Source organism: Canis lupus, chromosome 1, assembly GCF_011100685.1.
Source record: "Canis lupus familiaris isolate Mischka breed German Shepherd chromosome 1, alternate assembly UU_Cfam_GSD_1.0, whole genome shotgun sequence".
NCBI classification, from domain to species: domain Eukaryota; kingdom Metazoa; phylum Chordata; class Mammalia; order Carnivora; family Canidae; genus Canis; species Canis lupus.
Window position 1 is genome coordinate 22972800 of NC_049222.1, and position 21420 is coordinate 22994219.

The 21420-nt window shown below is 44.7% G+C and overlaps 1 protein-coding gene across 3 annotated transcripts in view; it reads right to left on the bottom strand.

The window, feature by feature from the left end:
• DCC (DCC netrin 1 receptor) overlaps positions 1-21098 on the bottom strand; it is a 1087181-nt gene extending 1066083 nt beyond the window's left edge. For all 3 annotated transcript variants that reach the window (XM_038525972.1, XM_038525971.1, XM_038525970.1), the window contains exon 1: positions 20964-21098. In XM_038525972.1, the coding sequence (XP_038381900.1) occupies positions 20964-21054 (91 nt within the window). In that variant the 5' untranslated portion in view covers positions 21055-21098. The remainder of the gene's footprint in view (positions 1-20963) is intronic.
• Between the last annotated feature and the right edge of the window lie 322 nt (positions 21099-21420).

Sequence of the window (21420 nt, forward strand, 5' to 3'; positions counted from 1 at the left end):
GAAGTAAGTCAATTGGAGACGGATGATCATCAGATGGTCTCATTCATACGGGGAATATAGGAAATAGTGAAAGGGACTATAAGGGAAAGGAGAGGAAATGAGTGGGAAATATCAGAGACGGAGACAAAATATGAGAGACTCCTAACTCTGGGAAACGAACTAGGGGTGGTGGAAGGGGAGGTGGGCAGGGGGTGGGGGTGCTGGGTGACGGGCACTGAGGGGGGCACTAGACGGGATGAGCACTGGGTGTTATACTATATGTTGACAAATTGAATTTAAATATATATATATATATATATATATATATATTTTTTTTTTTTTTAGAAAAGCAGCTTAAGTAAAAAAAAATGTTTAATGTAGAGCCTAAAAGGACAAAGAGCTCTGTTTGATCTTGTTCCATTCCCACTCTGCCCATACCAAAAAAAAAAAAATATATATATATATATAAGGAAAGACTCCACTTTTCTTCTTCAGCATTGGATAGCATGACAGCATTCCACTTTCTGTTTAGATTCTTCTGATACTCTTACTTTGAAGGGTTAACACATACCCAAAATAGAAACTTAATTATAGGTTTTAGATGCTAAGAGAAAACAATAAAAACTATGGGCTAAATATAAAAACCATTATGAAATTCAAATGTCCTCTCTCTAGCCTCCCCTTAGCAATTTAGGAAAGCTCACTTATAGCACACTGAACCACTTCTACCTTTGCGCATGATCTTGTTTTCAACAAGATAACCAACCAATGCTTAGAATTAGGGTATAGAGAGATGCACTATGGGAGATCTCGGCACAACCTCAAGAGATTGACCACTTGGCAAAGGCAATGACATCCCAGCTCCCATTAGGAAGCAGAGCCATCAAATGATCTGTGGGGAGCAGAAATGACTGGATAAATGCAGCTAACACAACTAAGAACTATCATTTGCCCACTCATGGGAATGGCCAGGCTTCTACAAACAGGGTGCCATCTTTGAAAAAAGGAAATCAGACAAACCTTTTTTTTTCTTTTTTTTGAAAGTTTTTATTTATTTATTCATGAGAGACACCCAGAGAGAGGCAGAGACACCGGCAGAGGGAGAAGCCAGCTCCATGCAGGTAGCCCAATGTGGGACTCGATCCCGGGTCTCCAGGATCAGGCCCTGGGCTGAAGGCAGATGCTCAACCACTGAGCCACTCAGGCGTCTGGTGAAAAAAGGAGATCAGAAGCTGGGTGTAACAGTTCTAGATTTTGAAATGCTGCTTGACTTCTCCATCCTAAAACAGATTGGCTTCAGCTAGGAGAAGGCTTTCAAAATCAAAATGCCATACACAGCCAAGGGCATGTTTCTTCATTAAACTCAAGAGTTTAATTACATTGTTCCTGGAAAGAAAGCAATGATATCATAGAATAGTCGAACCACACATCCCCAGCTTAGAGTGATTCAAGGCCTGAAACTTTTTAGGAGGTGGACAAGTCCGTGAAAAATACCCCCAAATGCATTATTTATAGGAAACTCTGCCAGGATTCATTAAAAAGAAAATTCAGTGCCTTCTAGGTTTTACTCTTTGATATTCATCATCTTTACAGGTCAACTCAGTGGTATGACAGAGGTGAGAGATGATTCCCCTCCTCCCCAATATTTCTGCAACAAAGTAGAGGCAAAATCTTGCCAACTTGAGGTTTCCCACCGACTTCATCAAAAAAAAAAAAAAAAGCCTCAAGCCTGCTTGAAAAGTAGACAACTAAGTTTCAAGTGAGAACCACATTTCTCAAACATTGGATGAGCCACTGTTCAAAGCTACTGCATTTATAACTCCCCAATCCATTTAAGATGCTGGATTAGCAAAGGCAACTTAGTGACCCAAAAAGGAACAGTGATTTGGATAAAGAGAATACACTGAAGTTCAGTTTAATAAAGATTTCCTTTTAATATTTCTCAAGTTGTTGCTCATCACCATCTTACTTCTAATAATATTTGGATTTGATGTTGTCAGTTTAATTCTGATTGGCCCCTTGGACAACACCTTCCAAAAAGAAAAAAAAAGAAAAAAGTTAAGGGGCCAAAGAAAAGGGCAATTAATTCTCATGCATTAAGAGAAGAAATCTGTGATATTTGAAAATCTGTTTGATAAAAATCAAAGAGAAATGAAGACTTAGCAGCACCGTGGTCATGAGAGGAAGTAAAAGAGAAAACTAGCAGTGCCTTTGTTTTCCTGCTTGCAGAGAGGTGATAAGTATTTATTTGAGTTAATACACTGTCTTCCTGTGAAGTCATCATAGCAGAAAAAACCAACCTGCATTTTTGTCTACCTACATTCCAAGGCAAGAGCACCAATCATTTCTTGGGTGTTTTCTGCACTATTACATCATCATCACTACAATCAAGCACTAACTGGGGGACGGGTCTTTTCCTTCACACAGCTAACCGTTCCCTTGTGATGAGGCTTTTTTTTTTTTTTTTCCATCTTTAGTTTGGTATTTTATTTTCAAAAACAAGAAAGGTCTTTTAACAAATCAGGTTGAGACTTGGTGATGCACCTTCACCCCTGCCACCCTTCCAATGCTTCTTTTTTTTAATTTATTTTTTATTGGTGTTCAATTTGCCAATATACAGAATAACACCCAGTGATGAGGCTTTTTATGTATTAGCAAAATGGCCCCAAGCTGTACAGAACTAAAAAAGTCATTGGAAGAAGAAGCATAATTCTTCAAACCACTGTGGCCATAAGTGCCTAGGGGCTCCAGGGGGATAGGTGGGGGACGTGGGGAGCGGCCTTATGAAGAGGACAGATGCCCTGAGACAGTTGTCCTGACCTGGCCAGTATCTGATGAGCGCCCATGCAGCCCGGTGCAGCACATTCGGAAGTCACACGAAGGAGCTGTGGTGACGCTGGCTGTTTCTCTGGCGACACTGCTGATACGGAAGCAAGCCCAGCACTCAGAAGACAGAGAGGCTTGCATAAGCAGCCCAGTAGGATTAGAATGGTACTTCCCAAACTTTGCCTTGCACACCATCACAAAGGAATCTTGTTAAACCTAGATCCCGAACGAGCAGGTGTAGGAAGGAACCTGAGTCTCTGCATCTCAAGCAAGCTCCCATGTGATGCTGATGTGCCTGGTGCACAGGCCGCTGTTAGAGAACAGGTGGCCGTTTCTGAGAACCAGGAGCTAACGTATTCCTTTCAAATGGAAAGAAGAAGACCACCGTGTCTAGCACCTGAGTCTCTCTTGGAGCTGCCTCATGGACACCCTCTTCATGATGAGCATGTCCTCTCAATGAGAAAACACGTTTCAGTTTTTTGTTGTGTTGTGTGTGTGTGTGTGTGTGTTTTTTTTAAGCTCTATCTATCTGCTTACTTGGTGAAAAAAAAAAAAAAAACAACCACAACAGAGCTCAATATTTTAAGGGAGTGCAAACAGAAACATCTCTTTCCCCAGATCCCATAGTAATTATCTGACGGATAGAAAAAGAGATACAAAGGACTGAGCCCAACCACTGGCCAGCGGTTTACATCGGAGGGATGGAGTTATGGGTAAGTTTTTTTTCATCCAATTCATAAATTTCTATTATATTTGAATTTTCACAATGAGCAGCTAGGTCTTTTTAGCCAGAAATTGTAATAAAGATATCGACGGACATAAAGCTTTGAGAGGGCCAGGCTTCCCTCTCTGCCTGGCTGTCTGCCCTACCGTCCTACAAGCATCACCTTCTGCTGCTGTGACCTTATGTATGACCAGCTGGGTAGCCGTTGAGCAGCTGGGTGGTTGTATATACACTTCAACTTTTGTAAGAAATAGGACAGATCTATCCGTTTCGAAGTTTAAAGTATTAGAATTTGTTTGTTGTCACAGTGCATTCCGTAAATGAATCCGCTTACCCATATCTAATCATGAGTAAAAACAATGCATTCTCACCAGCAATCCCAAATTGGTACTTTCCCTTCTAGCAGTTGCAAAATAATAAAATGGTTCAGAAACTGAACATTTGTATCCAATTTCACTTTTGGCTTAGTTAAGCAAAATCATCATCCCCAAATAAAGGCTTTCGATGTTTCTCAAACAAGTTTCCTTGCTGACACAGCGCTTTTCATAAAATCATACAATGGCCCCTGATTTTTTTTTTTTTAAATGATGCACCATCTCTTTAACAGAAAATTGGGTTATTGATTAATTGATTATATGCTGCTCGCAAATGCCAACTTAAGCACAAGTAAGGAGATGCTATTGAATGTTCATAACTCAAAGGCTGCTAGATCACACTACATGGTTGCATTATTACCATCTCCTATTTTAATGAAGACATAGCACAGCACTTTGTTGGCCTAATTTATACGATATATCAAAACTATGTGAAATTTCCTTAACACCACAATGGAAGAGAAATCACAACACATATGTGACTTACAGAGCTTAGCCTGGTTGTTAAGGTAGGGCATTAGCATTCCAAAGCCGTAGTCTGAATGTTAGTCTTTTATAAGGTGGCAGTGAATTTCTTTTCAGAGGAAATTAAAGTGCATGAAGCTGTCTTATAACTTGTTAGTGAAAACTGTGACATTTGAAAACGATTAACAGAAAATTGAGTTTTTATTTAGATACTCAATAATCTAGAAGTGTCTAAATAATAAATGGCTCATAGGAAAATACTGCCCATTTGGAGAGGCAAGGTGAATATTATAAAATAACAATAATATAATAATAATAGCAACTACTATTTATCTAGGAATTACAGCATGGATTCCAGAACATGTACTTTGAAGCAGGATTTGAGTCACAGGTCTACAATTTACTAGCATGGAGCCACTGAAAAATCAGCCAACTTCTTGGAGACTTATAAAAGGACATAATCATACAACATAGAACAATTAGGTCCTTATTGTTTTACTCTGAGGAGTAAATAACTCGATGTGAGAACACACAGCAGTTAGGTCCGAGTGCAGCTGCAAATGACAGAAACAGAGGCTGAAAGCCAAAGAGAGGTTTGATTTCTCACGATAACAAAAAGTCCAGAAAAGAACTCTCCCAAGATGGCACTGCTGCTCAGGAAAGTCATCGTGGACTCAAGTGTCTTCTCGTTTCCTTTGCTTCATCCTTAGCTTGCCTGAACTAAGAAGGCACAGAAAGGTAGTGCGTCTTGTTCTAGTTCTCCCGCTGGGAAACTTCTAGGGCTAAGGACCTTGACTCAAGTCCACTTGACTCAAGATCACACCCTGAGCTCAAACACTGGCTCAATACGTAGAGATCTACCATGAGTAACTTTTAAAGAGAATATACAGTAAAGTACAGTGGTTTTCAAACTTAAATGTGCATAAGAATCCTCTGGAAGGCAGGCCTAAATCCCTATTTCCTAGTCTGCCTAGGCTGCCTGGGGACTCTGATTCAGGTGGTATACGGTGGAACCTGCACATTTATTTGCATTTTAAGACACAGTCGTGTGGGGCTGACGCAACTACACCTTGAGAAACCTGCAGAGATACTAAGCGTTATACAAACACCATCTATAATTCTTAGAATAACGATAAAAGAGTGAAATTATTTTAAAGAGGAAGGAATGAGTTTTGTGGGATTAAATACTCTGTTTACCATCTCATTAAGAAGTAAAATATCAATATTTAATAGAAATGTTTGGAATGGTTTCAGATTTATAGAAAACTTGTGCTGATAGTATAAAAAGTGCTCATACACCCAACACCAAGCTTCCCCCATTAACAAAATATTAATATCACAGTTATAAAAATTAATGAATCAAAAATTGACATATCATTTTTAGCTGAACTCCTATAATTTAGATGTCTTGAGTTTCTCTGCCTCGCTCTCTCTCTCATGAATAAATGAATAAAATCTTTTAAAAAATTAAGATTTTGATGCTAGGTATGTTTTGTTTTAAGTATGAGCACTTTTGGGGAACAAAAAAGTGGGATGTATTTTTTGGTTTTGGTTTTGCACTTGCACTTGCTTTTGGAAGGTTTCAGATATTTGCTAGTCAGCAGTAGACTGAGTCAGAAGACTTGGGTTTTCCTTACAGAACCTGTAACTTCTGTGGGATCTTAAATAACTTATCACAAGTTTTCATAACCTCACAAAACATGTGTGAACATCCTGCATACTCATTAGAGGTTAGACAATGGATATGAAAGCTGCTGAAAATTTAAGTATTAGAAAAACGTAAAATATCATCAGCAATTATTAGTTATCAATCATAACCTTCTATGACCGAGTATTTGGGTAGAAAGAACAAAAGAAGAACTAAAATTCTTCTAAAATTCAGCTGAAAATTCTGAGCTGGGCTACCTGCACTCTAGCTGTAAAATGTAGAGAAAGTCTTTTACGAGCTAGCTAACACCTGCTATCCATTAGTAATAAAGGATGTTGGCATCCTGAACCAAAGTTTTCTATACATCTTAAAACTGTGCTGAAAAGAAAAAGATGGAAACATTGATTTCCAGCACAGACTTCCAGCAGTTCAGGGGTGTAAATATGCTTTCTCAGCCACTCGATCTCAGAGTTCGAACTGTGGTGTGGGATGGCATCTGTCTCCTCCTGAGCATCACGTCCCTCTGAGACCTCCCTAAAATTATTAGGTAAAGCCTTGCAGGCAAAACCTCTTCATTCTAAAATTACATTATTTATGCTGCCAAGTATACTTCTCAGGTGACCTTGTCACTTTTCTCTCCCTTTTAGTCCCAGGCTATCACAGATCTGTTGGGGAAGATGCCAGTCAAGGAGCCATTCGCTGGTGATGAGAAGCGGTGCCCATGGCACAGATGTGGCTGGCTCTTGAAGTGAAGCGCTCATCAGCCTCACTCTTTTTCCCCAGAGCCTGAACAGGGACAGAGCCATGTCCACATAGAAATACCCTTTCTAAAAAAAAAAAAAAAAAAAAACACTAAAAAAAAACCTAAAGAAATACCCTTTATGAGCTTGGCCACCAGGCTCAATTCCTCTTCCTGTTCTCTATCTTCACTCCTCACTCATTCAGTTAATAATGTTCTATCTTGTGATCTGCTTTTTCTTTTCTTCTTTTTTTTCATATTTAAACTGCCCATGTCTTATTTCCCCAAGCATTCTGTTAACTCTATTAGAACAGTGCTGGTGGGCTCTATGCTTTCTACGTCTATCGTAGGAGCCAACAAATGCGGTAAACCAAGCATGATCTCAATAAGTGTCTGTTGAATGAATGCACAAACACAGAAACAGCTAAGTGCACATTGTGTCAAGAACTGTGCCAATTCTTTAGGGTTATGCATTAAAAAAAAAATAACCCACACAGTATAGAATTGATGAATCACTATCATCACATGTATCACTGTACACATGAAAGTAATATAACACAGTATGGTAACTATACCATAAAAATAAATAAAATAAAATAAAATAATAATAATAATAATAATAATAATAATAATAATAAATAAAAATAAATAAATACAATTTAAAAAACCCAAATGGCAACGGTTTTCCTGACTTTAAAGATGAGGACTCTGAGGTATAAAGAGAGTCAAAGAGTTAAATCTGGGCTCTGCAATGTGTACAAAAATGTCTCATGCCATTCATTCTTGGATTTGTAATTTGGGGGTGCAGTTACCTTCTCTGGGACTCTGTTTGATCATCAGTACAATGGGAGGGTCATCTTAAACAACTGCTGAGGTCCTTTCCTGTTTAACCGAGGCTATGAAACACACAAAGTATTGACCTTTACTCTCTGGGTGACTCTCTTATCTCCATCCTCTTGTCTTGGCTTCCACTGACTTCTACTAGACTAGCATTTTAACTCTTTGGCTCATGCCAATTCTCAGGGAATGATCCTTCTCAGGAAAACAGAGAGCCTATCCCTGGAACATTATGCAGGAAATAATTATTCACCTATCTTATTCTGTTCCATTTTCACATATGTGAGTTGACAAATGCCCCAAATGCATTAGTAAAAGGGCCTGATGAGAGCAAATTCTATAGACTCATCCTATCACACCACATATTATGCTCATCACATCATACCACATACCAGCATTTTAATATTTGCAATATTTCCTTGATTTTAGATTTTTCACAAGAACTTTGTAATGGTGTCAGTAAAATTAGTAATAGTGTCATGTCAAGAAAAAAATCAGGCAAAAAGAAGGAGAGAGGGAAAACGAGAATAAATTTCTCTACTTAAAAGCAGGGTACTCTGAAATTGAACACAGCCTTAGCTAAACTTTGTATGGCTTGTGCACAAGAATAACTTCAGATTCTGTGCAAACTTCAGAATAATCATTATATGAAAATCAATTCATTTATGGTTATTTATTGAATGATTAATATGCACCCAGAACAATGAAACACAGAAGTTTTAAACATGACTTCTCCAATAAATACATTATCCTCCTATCTCCAAAAGACATCCCGATAATGAAAACAAGCTGTTTCTGAAAGGTTTTTCGGTTTTGCTGTGGTTGTTTTGTTTTGCTTCCCCCATGGGGTTTTTGGCCAGGTGGCTAGCCAAAAGAAAACAAAACAAATAAAAACACACCTTCAGTCTGAGACATCAAGTTTGACTTTAGCATTCGGTTGGAAGGTAAGAACTGGATGAGCCACATATGACGGCCAAGGGTACAAGTTGTTTCTAAACCTCCAAATGGGCACCCATCTTCTCTGGACTGTTGGAACAGCTCCCCTTAACACGCCTTGCCGCCATGCCCTAACTCTTCCTCTTTCTAGCCTACGGCATGTTGTCTACAAGAGCAATGAACTGCTGACTGCCCTTCGAAATTTCTCCTACTCCCATCTCCACCCAGGTAGCTAATTTAGGGTGACCAACCATTCCAGTTTACCTGGGCCAGTCTTCTTGTTAATAAAGTCCTGCTCCTGGGAAACTGCTCAGTCCCAAAAGAATGGGAACAGTTGGCACCCTATAAATGCTGCAGCAACCAGGACCAGGGCTGTGATGCTCCCTTACAGTCCGATTTATTTTCCTATGTTCCACTCTCACCACCTATGATCTTGTTTTTCCTCTATTCCTTATTTTTTTTCCTAAAGCCTGGTTAAATTATCTCTCCTAAGCTATAGGGTAGGAAACACATTTTTTTTTCCTCCCTGAGAGGCTGTGTCACCCCTCTATGAATAGAATTTTACTCTGGGGGGAGGGAGAGAAGAACCAGCAGCCTTACATAACCTTTCACAAAGCTCTACTCATTCTCTACCGGGACCAGAAAAGGGCCTACAGTTCATGAGCTAAGCAGAAACTTCTCTTACCAGGAGGAACACTAGTGATTTTCATTCAGATTGATCTAATCTGCACAGCTGAGCCCCCACGTTCGCTTCTTGTACAGTCTGACTTGGAGCATGCCAGCTAAAGCTCCTCTGTCTGCCAGCAGTGCGGAGCAAAAGCCTCAAAACCTCGCACTGAGCTTTCTGCCTGTACAGCTTTACTCTCCAAAAACCTCGGTTAGACCCTCTTTTCTCCTGCACAGAAGCCCAGGGAGATGAGCACTTGGGCTGTTCCATGGGCTGAAGACAGGTCCCAATCACAGGGTAAGATCAGCACCGGGTCACCCTTCACCGTCTCACTCTGAGCACCTATGTATGTGTTTTTAGCATCAGACTTGAGACGCAGAGGAGGGAGGGTTAAAGAAGGATCCAGGGTTCCCATGTCCCTTTCACGGGCCTGCTGTCTCCCCTGAGCCTAAGTATTTTTAAGGAGGAAAGGGCACAGAAAGGGGGGACAGATAGGAAATGATAATCAGGAGACCCTTTTAAAATGTGGCTTCTTCTCTGGAGCACTGATGAGGAAAGAAGGGGGAAAGGCAGATGGAACACCTAAAGAACGTTTTCAAAGGGTTTTCATCTCAAGGAAAATGAAATGTGTCATGGCCAAACCAGAAGACTCCGATGTTGGCATCGTTTGCCATTGCAAGACCAGCTCCTGAAGTCAAACCCCTACAAAGAGGCTTCAAACTAACTAAAACTAACCTAGTATGGCTGAACCATTTCCCCATCGATGTAGTACAAGGAAATAGAGCAAGGGTAGTTTCCTCAGTGGGTTTTCAGTGTCCTAGGGTAGTGTCCTCAGTCACCAGGGATTCTAATTCAGCAAGTCTGGGTATGGCCTAAGCTTCTGCATTTTGTAAAAGCTTCCAGAAGTAACAAACACTGCTGGTCCATGGGCCATACTTTGAAGAGCAAGGCCCAAGGACACTGGTTCTCAAAACTGGTTGTACTTTGGAATAACCTGAGGGGATTTAATAACTACTTATATGTTAGGCCTCATCCCACAGAGTCTATATTAATTGGTAAGAGGTAGGGCTAGGCTTTGATACACAGCCAAGGGGAGAGCCCTTTCTCCAGAGAGAAGACCTATGGGACAAATTATACCTAGCACTACACATTTAACCAAGCCCGTGCTAGCTTCCGAGTGGCCATGCCGAGCGGATTGCAAGAATCAATGGGTCTGCAGAGAATGGATGTGGTTCATCAGGGAGTTAATGGAGGAAGTGAATTTGGATGAGAAACCCACCTGAGGTGTGTTATGTGGGGTCAGATTTGAGCAGTCCTGCTGTGTCAGGTCTAACTCAACTGACCCTGTTAGCTGCAGCAAAGGCATGGACCACGGCCTTCGAAACCCTGGCCCCCACACTAAGCATGGGCTAGATTTCAAAACTGCAATTGGAGTCTATCTTATTTTATTTCTAATTCCTTAAAATCAATAAAATTGAACAGGGTTCTAGGGTGGCCCGCCCATGCCTGTGAAATTTTCTATTTAGGAAGACTATCCCAGCATAAATCTAGCCCATATTAAGATAGTAGTAAAAATAGTATTTACAGAATATTTATTGTGGAGACTTGACTAGTCATTTTTTTTTTTTTTAATCTAACTGTTGAAATGAGTTTATCTCCAATTTAGAGTTGGAAAAGAGACTGGTTTTGTCTCCATTTCATAGATGGGGAAGTTGGGTTTCCTCCCTAGGTTGCGCTACCTCTCATCATGACCAAAGACCACATGTAGGACGATGCAGTGACTCTTTTGCAACCTGCAGCAGTGGAGGAAACGTTGCAAGCTCAGTGACTTCTAAATGAGCTGTAACTTAAAGCTAAGAGAACACTCATCCATGTTTTTAAGACACAGTAATGGAGAGAAAATATTTATGAAAAGAGCATACTGACACAATAATCTGGAAAAAAAATCTTAGCTTCAGTTTTTTTTTCTTTTTTTTTTAATTCACTAAGAGTGATCAAGCACACATTTCAAAGGAGACCACAGAAAAAAGAAACATCACCATGATGTTTTCTATGTGTATAGAAAAGGTGAGGTTTTGTCTCCCTCTAAGCAGTGATAGCTTCCCAAGGGGAAGTAACCTGTTACACGCGTTTATTAACAATCATTTGCATTTGCTAGCCTTTTATATTTGTTGAAGTTCCTTTCCTTTATCACACTAAGGATGTCCACACGAGCCCATAAGGTATTTCCAGACACACAGGATAGGTTCATAAATTCACCCCCAAGAGGTAATAACGAAAATCAGGACAAACACTGCCTATGTAATTTGCTTAAATTTTTAAATGATCATGCTGAGATTAGAAGAAGGTTTTTGTCATGAACTCATTTCAATCCATTCAACCAATATATCACATACGAGAAAGAGGATCCAAAAGTATTCTCCAGCCTCAGCTAAGCCATTATAATGTTCAGTTTTCCTGGCCCTGGATACACTGATCTTCCTTAGGTTCACTATGCCTCCTCCCACCACAGGGTCTTTGCATTCATTTTTCTTACCTAGCCTTCTCTTCCCTGCCCTTCTCAAACATTCCCTCTTTAAGTTAACTCATTCTTCGAATGTCAACCCAAAATTTTCTCAGGGAAGACTTCTTTAGCATACAATCTCAGTCACTCTCCCACAATACTTTGTTTTGTTTTGTTTTCAAAGCCTTATCTCATTTGAAATGATGGGTTAATATATGTATTTGATTAGCATTTTCATTCAAGGCTCAAAATTCCATAAGCCTTAGCACAGTGCCTGGCACACACTCAATAAATAAGAGTGGGTCATGGAAGTCTAGTGGGTCATGGATGTATTTCTATCAACAGGCTGTCTGATATCTACTAGGAATACCTCCAATATCTTCATTCGTAGCATACCTATGGCCTGGTATGAGTCTGATTGACAACTTTTTACCTGCCCTCCTTTTAATTTTCCTTCTCTTTTGGCCAATCAATCTAAAAATACAAGGATGAATGCATCCTTGGGGATGGCTCTCCCATCCCATCTGGCTAATATTAATATATTAATGTTATAATGCATAAACACTGTAGTTGACATTTTTTCAGAGTCGGCCTCACTTTGTGCTTCTTTTTTTAATGAGTACTTCATTCTGCATTGTATGCTGTTTGGCTCTGTCCAGGCCCATCACCTACATTTGATGACAAACCCTTGGAGGGCAGAAACACAGTTAAGACTTTCATTTAATTCACTGTAACCCATAGCAAATGCTCAGTAACTATTATCTTGAATCAACTTCTTGATCTTATTTGAGCGTTATGACACCTCAATGATTGTATTAAGCACTGATAGTCCTCTCTAAAAGATGAGAACACAGATTTGAAGGGAGACAAGTATGTACCCATGAATGATGACTATCCAGTAAGTTAAAGACTATGCTAAATCTGTTGGTTCCAATATATGCCTTGGGAGAGCCTACTTAGAAGAGAACATTAATCTGGGGGCTCTTGATTACCAGAAAGACATAAAAAAAACCAGAGGGAGTCCAGGTAAGAAAAATAAACATGATTAAGCTTCTGGAGGGGGTGTGAAGAAAGACTAAAGAAATTAAATATTTGTAGTCTGGTCAAGTAAAGACTAAGGAGGGAAAACAAGAATGATTTGAGGCTAGAATGACCTAACATGCTTCCTCATAGAAGAGGCTGACTGCCACTGAAAAGGGAAAATAGAAAATAGGGAGCTGGGTGACAGGAGCAATGGGAATCACATTTAGAACAGGACTATCTAGGATGAAGTACAAAATAAATTTTTAACATTAAGAACTGATATGCTGCTGAGAAGTTTCCCAAGGGAAACACTGAACAAACCATCCCTGGAGATGTCTCAAACTGGAGAGAAAAAATAACTAGAAATTGTCCTGCAGGGAACAGCCTCGCCCAGACATTAGACATGAAAGGGAAATTGCAGATTTTCTCATTTATATTCTCCTGAGATCCCACAAGGCTGAGAAAAGATGTGGCAACAATGGATGTAGAACTCTGGGTCCAGAGGGTTTGCTCAGATGTCTCTGCCTTGGTTCACATCTCTAATGAGTCAACACAGAGGCAAGGGCAACACACCAGCGAAGCCACTGCTGGCATATCTATTGCTTCATTTCATCCAGGGCCTTTCATTAGCCTGTCCCGTGGGAATTGGTGAAACAATTATGAACACAAAAACTGGGAGGTGTGCAAGCATGAGAGCTGTCTTAAACCCAGAGTCATATATGTGACTCTGTGATCCTGGGCTTAGTATTTTATCATGCTGCAAACATACCCAAGTTCAGATGGTCAGGCTACCATTTTAACTCAGACTCCTCTCTCCCCTTGTAACCATGTGATTCAGTTGTCCTTAGGTTTCACCATATTCAGAGGATTATTCATCAAATTAAACCTGGCATCCCAGCATCCTGCTTCCTTATAAGCGATATGCAGCAAAGACCAAACAAACAGGGGAAGTCAGGACACTGACAAGGCAAAAGTTGCTCTAGATGACCAATTATTTCAAGTGGTTAAGGATCTGTTTTCCATTTGGAAGATATTTAAGGAAAATCTGTGCTAAAATAAGCACGATATAGTATCAGGCAATAACCTCCCAAAAGTCAAGATTACAGATAACATCTAAGCCTAGTTGCTTAGCAGGAAAAGCAGAATAACTACTGATAATATTGATGCCTCCAAAGCTAATGGTTGTTCAGTTGGAGAAACAGAATCAAAGAATTATCTGGCTCAGACCATAGATGGCCACTAAATTAATGGGGAAAAAACGTTCACCTTATTAGCAATCAGGGAAATGCAAATTAAAAGCACAGTGAGATGCTAATTCACATCCACCAGATGAGGGCAAATTAAACATATGACAATACCAAATACTGGTGGAGACATGGGGCAAAAAAGGCTTTCCTATGATCCTGGTGGGTGTTTCAATAGATGAAATTTGTCACGGACTCCACAGAGTAAAGATGCCCTTTCTGTGCCTTAGCAATTCCACTCCTATTTATGTACCCTAGACATGATAGCAAATTTGTTTTGGGGAACATGTACAAGAATGCTCACAACAGCATTACTGGCAATAACAAAATATTTCTCAAAAGTCCATCAATGATAGATTAAAGTGTGATTAATTAACATCATGATTATTAATATCATTAATATCATCATTAATTAATATTATAAAGTAAAGAAAGCGATTGAAATACAGCAATATACATCCTCAATCCTCATATGAATCTCAAATATTTAACATTTAGCCAAAATGCAAATCAGAGGAGACCACATACATTACATTTATTTCATAATGGTCAAGTACAAGGAAAGCAAAATAATATGCTGAAGATGCATATATATATGCAGCAAAACTATAAAGAAGGCAAGACTAATGAACATAAAATTAAGAAAATTGCTGATGGGTACGATGGGTTATTTGTTTCATTATAGTTATTGTTATCATGATCATCAACATATTAATTATAGGTAGCATTGTATGTACAGGGTAGTTCATAAAAAATCATGTAATGTTGAAACTAGTAACATAATTAAAAGTAAGTAGTCTACACCCTCATTTAACAAGGGAATACATGTCGCACAAAGAAAAATGGCAACCAAAGTAATACTGGATTTCAGAAGTGTTTACAAACCCGTTAGTTTAAACCAATTAGCTTTTTTCCTCTAATGAAGGACTCAGGTCCCGATTTAGAATCTCTTTTATTTAGACAGAACTGCAAAAACAAACCAACAAACAACTCAGTTCCCTATCTCTGAGAAAATCAAGAGTAGAAAAATAGAGAACTAACTTTGAAGAAGTCTTACAACAGAAAGAAGTTCCAGCGGGACACATGCAAATAGATAAAATGCATTTTATAAATCAGTTAATAAAAGTATGAAGACAAAAGCAGCAACCCATGGCCACTTGATGGGAAAATAAACAGCCCTGCATGGTGTAATATCTTCAGAAATCACTGCTGTAATATCAGATAATATACTAACTATGTCACAGTGATGCCTTGGATCTATTAAAGAAAGATTATATTATATCCTACATCCTTAAAAGACGGCCAAGTGAGGAAACAGATTTAAAGACTATGGAAAAATAAGTAAATCTAAAAAATGTTGCCATTTAAGCAGCAACGTCCATTACTGAGAAAACAGCCACGGGTAAATAACGTTTATATTAACTATTTAACTCTTTTGTTCTCTTATAGAAATAGAAATGCTATTATTTTACATTATAGAAATGTAAAAGCATATTTAAGACTATCTTTGACACTAGAATCATGCTGGCATTATAAGCCCTGTTAGGTCAAAATGTACTAATGAGTTGGTATTTTCATTACACCGCATCATAAAGATTAATTCAGTGGAACATTTTTGTCCCGGATACTCTCAAGAGTAGCCTTCTAGCAAGAACCAATCTTTAAAGGATGCGCAAAGGACAAGGGCAAAATCCCCAAACCGAAACACATACACCTGTTAAGTCCCATCATGATGACCACAAGCAACATGCAGAAGCTTCCTCCCTGGAAACGGGGATGACCGAGTAAGCACGAAGTCACAGAATTTGGACGTGTGAAATTACGCTGAGGGATATCCTGAAAATAAGATGTGAGTTATGGGCACTGGGCTCAGGGAATTTAGCAGAGAAGAGAAACTGTCCTACCCAAGTCAGGTTATAATAATAGACTTTAAAAATGTGATCAATAAATATGGAATGATTTGTGTGTTTTCTGGTTGAACTTTCCCCCCAAGAAATGAAAGCTGTGAATAATACGGTTGTTTGGACCTATTTATAAAAAGCAACAGGCACTAGCATCACCATTGGCAAACTACCATCAATAGAGGGGCGGGGGGGATACTCGACTGTACACATTACGTATTTCTAAACCATACCTGCCAGAGTCCAGGCGTATCTAAGCCACCAAGGGAAGCATATTTGCTAAACAGTCCAGTGAAAGGGGCCCGGTTCTGCTAACCGCAGGCTAAAATTTGTCAAAGAACTTGAGGGCACTATAGTAATTTTGATCATCAATCAGCCAACCTGTATTTCCACGCGTTAGTACAGAGCTAAACCAGAGACACAGAGGATAAGGAATCAATAACCCCACCGTGGGAGGAAGCAAAAGTGTGGCTCTAAATTGCACTGCAATTTACCTGAGTGCTGCAATTATAAAGGTGTATAAGAATTTGCATTTTATTTTATTTTATTTATTTTTTTTTTTGCTATTACCTACTTGGCATATGTAACATGCAATTTTATCTTGCACATTTCTTTTAATTGGTCTACAGGGAAAATAATCTGGATTGTTCATCCTGTCTTATCGACGAGTCGAACATCCGCTTTACTCCAGGTCTTGTTTTGAAGAAAAATATGGGTCACTGCCCTGCTACGGATATTATACTACTACTAAGAGCTGCTTTGACCTCTGTTAAGTAGCAACTTTGAAGAAAATTAAATTAACTCCTACATTTTCTTAGAGCTGATGAGCTCTAGAACCTCATTAACACTGGCTGAGAGGCCACTAGTCAGAGCCTCCTATGCTAAGAGCACTACTTAGCCATCTTCAGAGCTCAATTTAACTCTCTACTGAAAGAAACACGCACGAAAATTCAAAAATCCATCTTTAAGGCAAATCCCCATGACCCTGCAAAGTATAATACAGCGTTTTTAAGCACGGTCCCTTTGGATCCGGGGTCTGGATTCATGGTAACAAAGCCCCTCCGGGGTTGTATCAAGAGAGGTAGTAGTACTGATGCCACATAGTTTAAAGGCGAGAGCCGCCCCCTGAGAGACAGGCCGGAGAGCGCGGGCAGGCCGCGGGCAGGCTGCAGAGCAATGCGCTGGGCGTGCGTCCCTATTACTATATCATCAGTCAGTGCCTTTCAATCAAGAGCGAGTGAGGTCCCAGGCTATGACTCATTAAGGTGTAAGTGCTGTGACAATTCATGAAACTCTTCAATCCTCCTCTGGAGCATCGTAATGAAAAAACAGGGAGAATTAAAACAAAAATAAATAAATAAATAAATAAATAAATAAATAAATAAATAAATAAATAAATAAAAGAAAACTCCACACTTACATTTTAGGTATTGTAAATGCTCCCAGTATCTATTCCTGGCATTTTAGGGATCACATTATGTTTCCAGAACCAAGTGACTTTTTATCTTTGGCCAACTAATCAAGTAATCCTCCGTGGGCTTATGTCATTCTTCTTCTTCCATAGAGGCTCACCAAGATTTCCTGGAACTTACGTTCACAGCTAATCTGAGAGATTAACGCCTGAGGTGGATCAATCCGTCACAAAGGCATCCTTTGAGCTGGGAGCCGTGTAACAAACACCAAAACAGGACAATGCGTCCCTAACTTGATGCCAGTTCTTGAGAGCCATATGGGCTTTGGCTGCAGAAAGCGGGAAGACCCAGAACCAGGCAAGAAAGGCTCACTGGCTAGTGAAGTCCCAATAGTTTCCAGAAGTGTCCTTAGGTGATCGGCACTGTTTTAATTCAGCCGAGTGTCACACATTTGGAAAGGTGGCAATCCCCTCTGCTCTGTGCGTGCATGATCATGTTTTAAATTAAGAGAGAACCAGAAAGAACTCTAATGTTTCCCAATAGAGTTGCTCTGGCTGGAGGAAGCATGTGGAGGAAGGTTTTTGCACGCGCAGTTTAGGGTGGCAAATTCTCCAACAAATATCTGCTACAAAATGTAACCGTAGGGCCCCGTCTTCCATGGGAAGACATTCTATTCGGACGTCGGTGCTGCCTGTAGACATGTGGCACCATCTAAAGATAAAGAGTGGTCTGACCGAAAAGTCAAGAATTAAATCAGGGCTGCTCTCTAAAGGAGGGAGATGGTACTAGGTGACCCCACCATGCGCAGCAGAAAACACTCCAGGAGCAAATCACCCGTGTTTGAAGACTCAGATTATTGGATGAACCGAAGAAGACACGCAAGCCAGAGAGGAAAAGAATACTTCCTCCTATAAAAGATGCTTTTGCGGATAGAGTGCTGGGATCCCTCTGGAAGACGCATCGCCATCCCCTCCCTCTCCAGAAACAAGTACAAAAATCCCCCTCCTGCCCAGAGTCGCCTCCCCAAATCTCTTGTCAAGGTTCCCATTTCTGAGAAAACCAGTCTACAGGCCCCCAAATACCCTCTACGCCAGGAGAGGCTTTCAGCAGAGCTTCACTGAGGAATTTAGGGAAGATTAAAGCTCTCATCTTCAATGAAAACAACAGGGAAGTTTGCTGGAGGTTAACTTGCCAGAGAATAAATGCAAGTGCTGCGCACTGAGTTCTAGACCCCCCGCCCCCCCAAAAGGTGCCCATCAGCAGCTCAAGGCAGCCCAGCTTGCAGGAGCTGTAAAGCACGTGCCCTGGGCCCAACACTCACCCAGAACACACGTGGTGGCCGGTCCACGGGCTTCCTAGGTCGCAGGGGAACTGCTGCTGCTGTGACAGGTCGCGGGTGAGGGGTGCTGGCCCAGCCCCAGGGGACTGGACACCGGGCCACCCTGCTCCCCGCAATGGAAGTCCCAGGGGGGCATCTGCTCTGCTGGGGCTCAGGGGTGAGGAGGGGTGGGGCTGGGGGCAGCGAGGCCTCATCGGACTAAGTCCAAACCACACAAACCCCCATATGGGTTTTTTGGTCCAGAGAATGTGACCCAGACAGGCACACCTTAAACTAACCCGCACTCGGTAACGGCCAGCATCCAGAAGTTTCCTCTCCCCCGAGATCCCCACACTCTACTTGGAGCTTGCGGCTCCCCTGGAATCCACCTAAGGCCACCTGAAGGCCACCACCGTCCTCCAGCACCTAGTGCTCGCCCCTAGGTGCCCTCTTGTGGGTCACAGGCCTCATCAACCGTGCAGCAGGGTGGGGCTTGGCCCGGGAGGCGGGAGGCACCCGGCGCCCGTGCTAGGGCCCAGGCTAGGGCCGCAGTGCCCGAGGTGCTGCGCGGGGACGGGCCGGCCAGGCAGGTGGCGCCCGGGGGTGACCCCACCCGAGAAGCCACCAGGCAGGGAAGCGGGGGGGCCTGAGTCAGCGCCCAGCCCCGGAGCAGCCCCGGGGAAAGGGGGGTCCCCCGCAGCCGCCCAGGGCGCCCCTGCCAAGGCCGCTGGCTCCCCAAGACGAAGCCAAAGTGAAGCCGGGACAGCGCGGCGGCCCCGCCCTGCGAGTGCGGAAACTTGGGTAAATGGAACTTGGAGCTCAGCACCCCGCAGCCGCCCCAGGCCGCGGTCACCCCGCTACGGCTCCGCGGCACTTGGGCGTCCCCACGACCCGCGCCGTCCAGTTGCTCCCCAAGGACCCGCGTCTCCCTCCCCGGGCGCCGCGCCCCTGCCCCGCCTCTGGGTCCCCGCCTGGAGGGAGCCTCAGGGTGCGCGGGGCCCTGCGCACCTTCAGGGGGAGGAGGAGGGAGGGGGAGAGGGACAGGGAGGGGAGAGGGGCAGGGAGGGAGGGGGGAGAGGGAAGGAGAGAGGGGGAGAGGAGGAGAGGAGGGGGAGAGGGAGGGAGAGAGAGACAGGGAGGGAGGGAGGGAGGGAGGGAGGGAGGGAGGGAGGAGGAGGGGGGAGGGACAGGGAGGGACCTGGAGGGGGGGAGAGAGGGGGAGAGGGGGAGAGGGAGGGAGGGCGAGGGGGGAGAGGGACAGGGAGGGACCTGGAGAGGGAGGGAGGGGGAGAGAGGGAGAGAGGGGGAGGGAGGGGGAGGGGGCCGGGCTGCCTGTCGCGCAGATGCGGCTGGAGGCGCGTCCACACACTCGCGGCTCCCGCTGGCGCGCCGGGTCCGGCCACACCACAGGCGGGCGCACACACGCGCACACACGCGCACACACGCGCACATGGACACACACATGCACACACGCACATGCACTGACACACGCGCACACGCAGCCCTCCCTGTCGGGCTCTGCCGCTCCGCCGGCCACAGGAGGCCGAGAGTCCCGTCGGCGTGGAGCCCGGACTGGGGGCCCCGCGCTGCCCGAGCCCCGCGCCCCGAGAGGCGCTTCTTCGGCGGCTTCGGGGGTCGGGGCCGGGGGTCGGGGTCCGCGGTCCGCAGCCCGGGCCGGCGCGGTCCGCGCGGTGCACCCACGGCCCCCGAGCCCGCGCCCGGCCCCAGGCGCTCTCCGGGGGGACGCGCGGGGCCTCGCCGCTCTCCCCGCGCCCCGCGCCCCGCGCCCCGCGCCCCGGGGGTGGCGCCCTGACCCCTGCGCTGCCCCTCCCGGCCGGGAGACCCGGATCGCGCCCCGGGGCCGGCGCGTGTGTCCAGCAGCTGCGCCGCCGAGCGTCAGGGCCCCCGGAGTTTGCAAGTATCCCGGGGACGCGGGGGCGCTCCGCTCGGTGCCCGGCGCCGCGGCGACCAGACCCCGGCACAGGACCCGCCTGCCCCCGGCCCCGGCCCCCGGCCCCCGAGCCCCGGCCCCCCGGCCCCGCCGCCGGGCGCAGACAGCAGCCGCACGCGCGCCGGAGCCCGCGGACCACCGGCCGCCCCCGCCCCGGGCTTCCCCGGAGCGCCCCGACGCCGCCCCCCCGCCCGCTCCCCCGGCCGCCGCTCCCCTCCGTGGCTCCGGGCTCCGGGGCGCAGCCGGGTCCCCGCAGCCGCAGCCGCAGCCCCGCCGCCCGCCCGCAGCGCCGCGCACCAACTCCGCGCCCCGCGCCCCGCGCCCCGCGCCCGGCCCCGGGGACGCCGAGTCCTCCGGCCGCTCAGCAGCCGCGGGCGCGGGGCCGGGCGCGGGGAGAAGAAAGGAAGGACCCTTACCGGCGGCTCGCGGGGGCGCGCTGAGCAGGGTCGCGGCGAGGAGCACAAAAGCCAGCCCGGGGGCCCGGACGCGGCCGGCGCTCGTCTCCATGCTTCAGCCACAGCTTCGGGGCCGAGGTCCGGGGCCGCGGCGGCGCTCACACTCATGCACCCGGCCCCGCGCGCACACATGCACACTCGCGCCGAGCCCCTCGGCCGCCGCCGCCTCCTCCTCCTCCTCCTCCTCCTCCTCCTCCTCCTCCTCCTCCTCCACCGCCCCTGCGCCTCCTCTGCCTCCTCGCGCGTCCGCCCGCAGGCTCAGCAGCCGGAGCGCGCAGCCAAAAGTTGCATCCGGTGCCGAGGCGCCGAGCTCGGTGCAGCCTCGGAAAGTCCCTGGGGAGCCGGCGCGGGGCTGCGGGTCCGGGGGTGTGCGCGGGGGCGAGGCCGCCCGGTCCGCCGCGAAGTTTCCGGGGAAGGA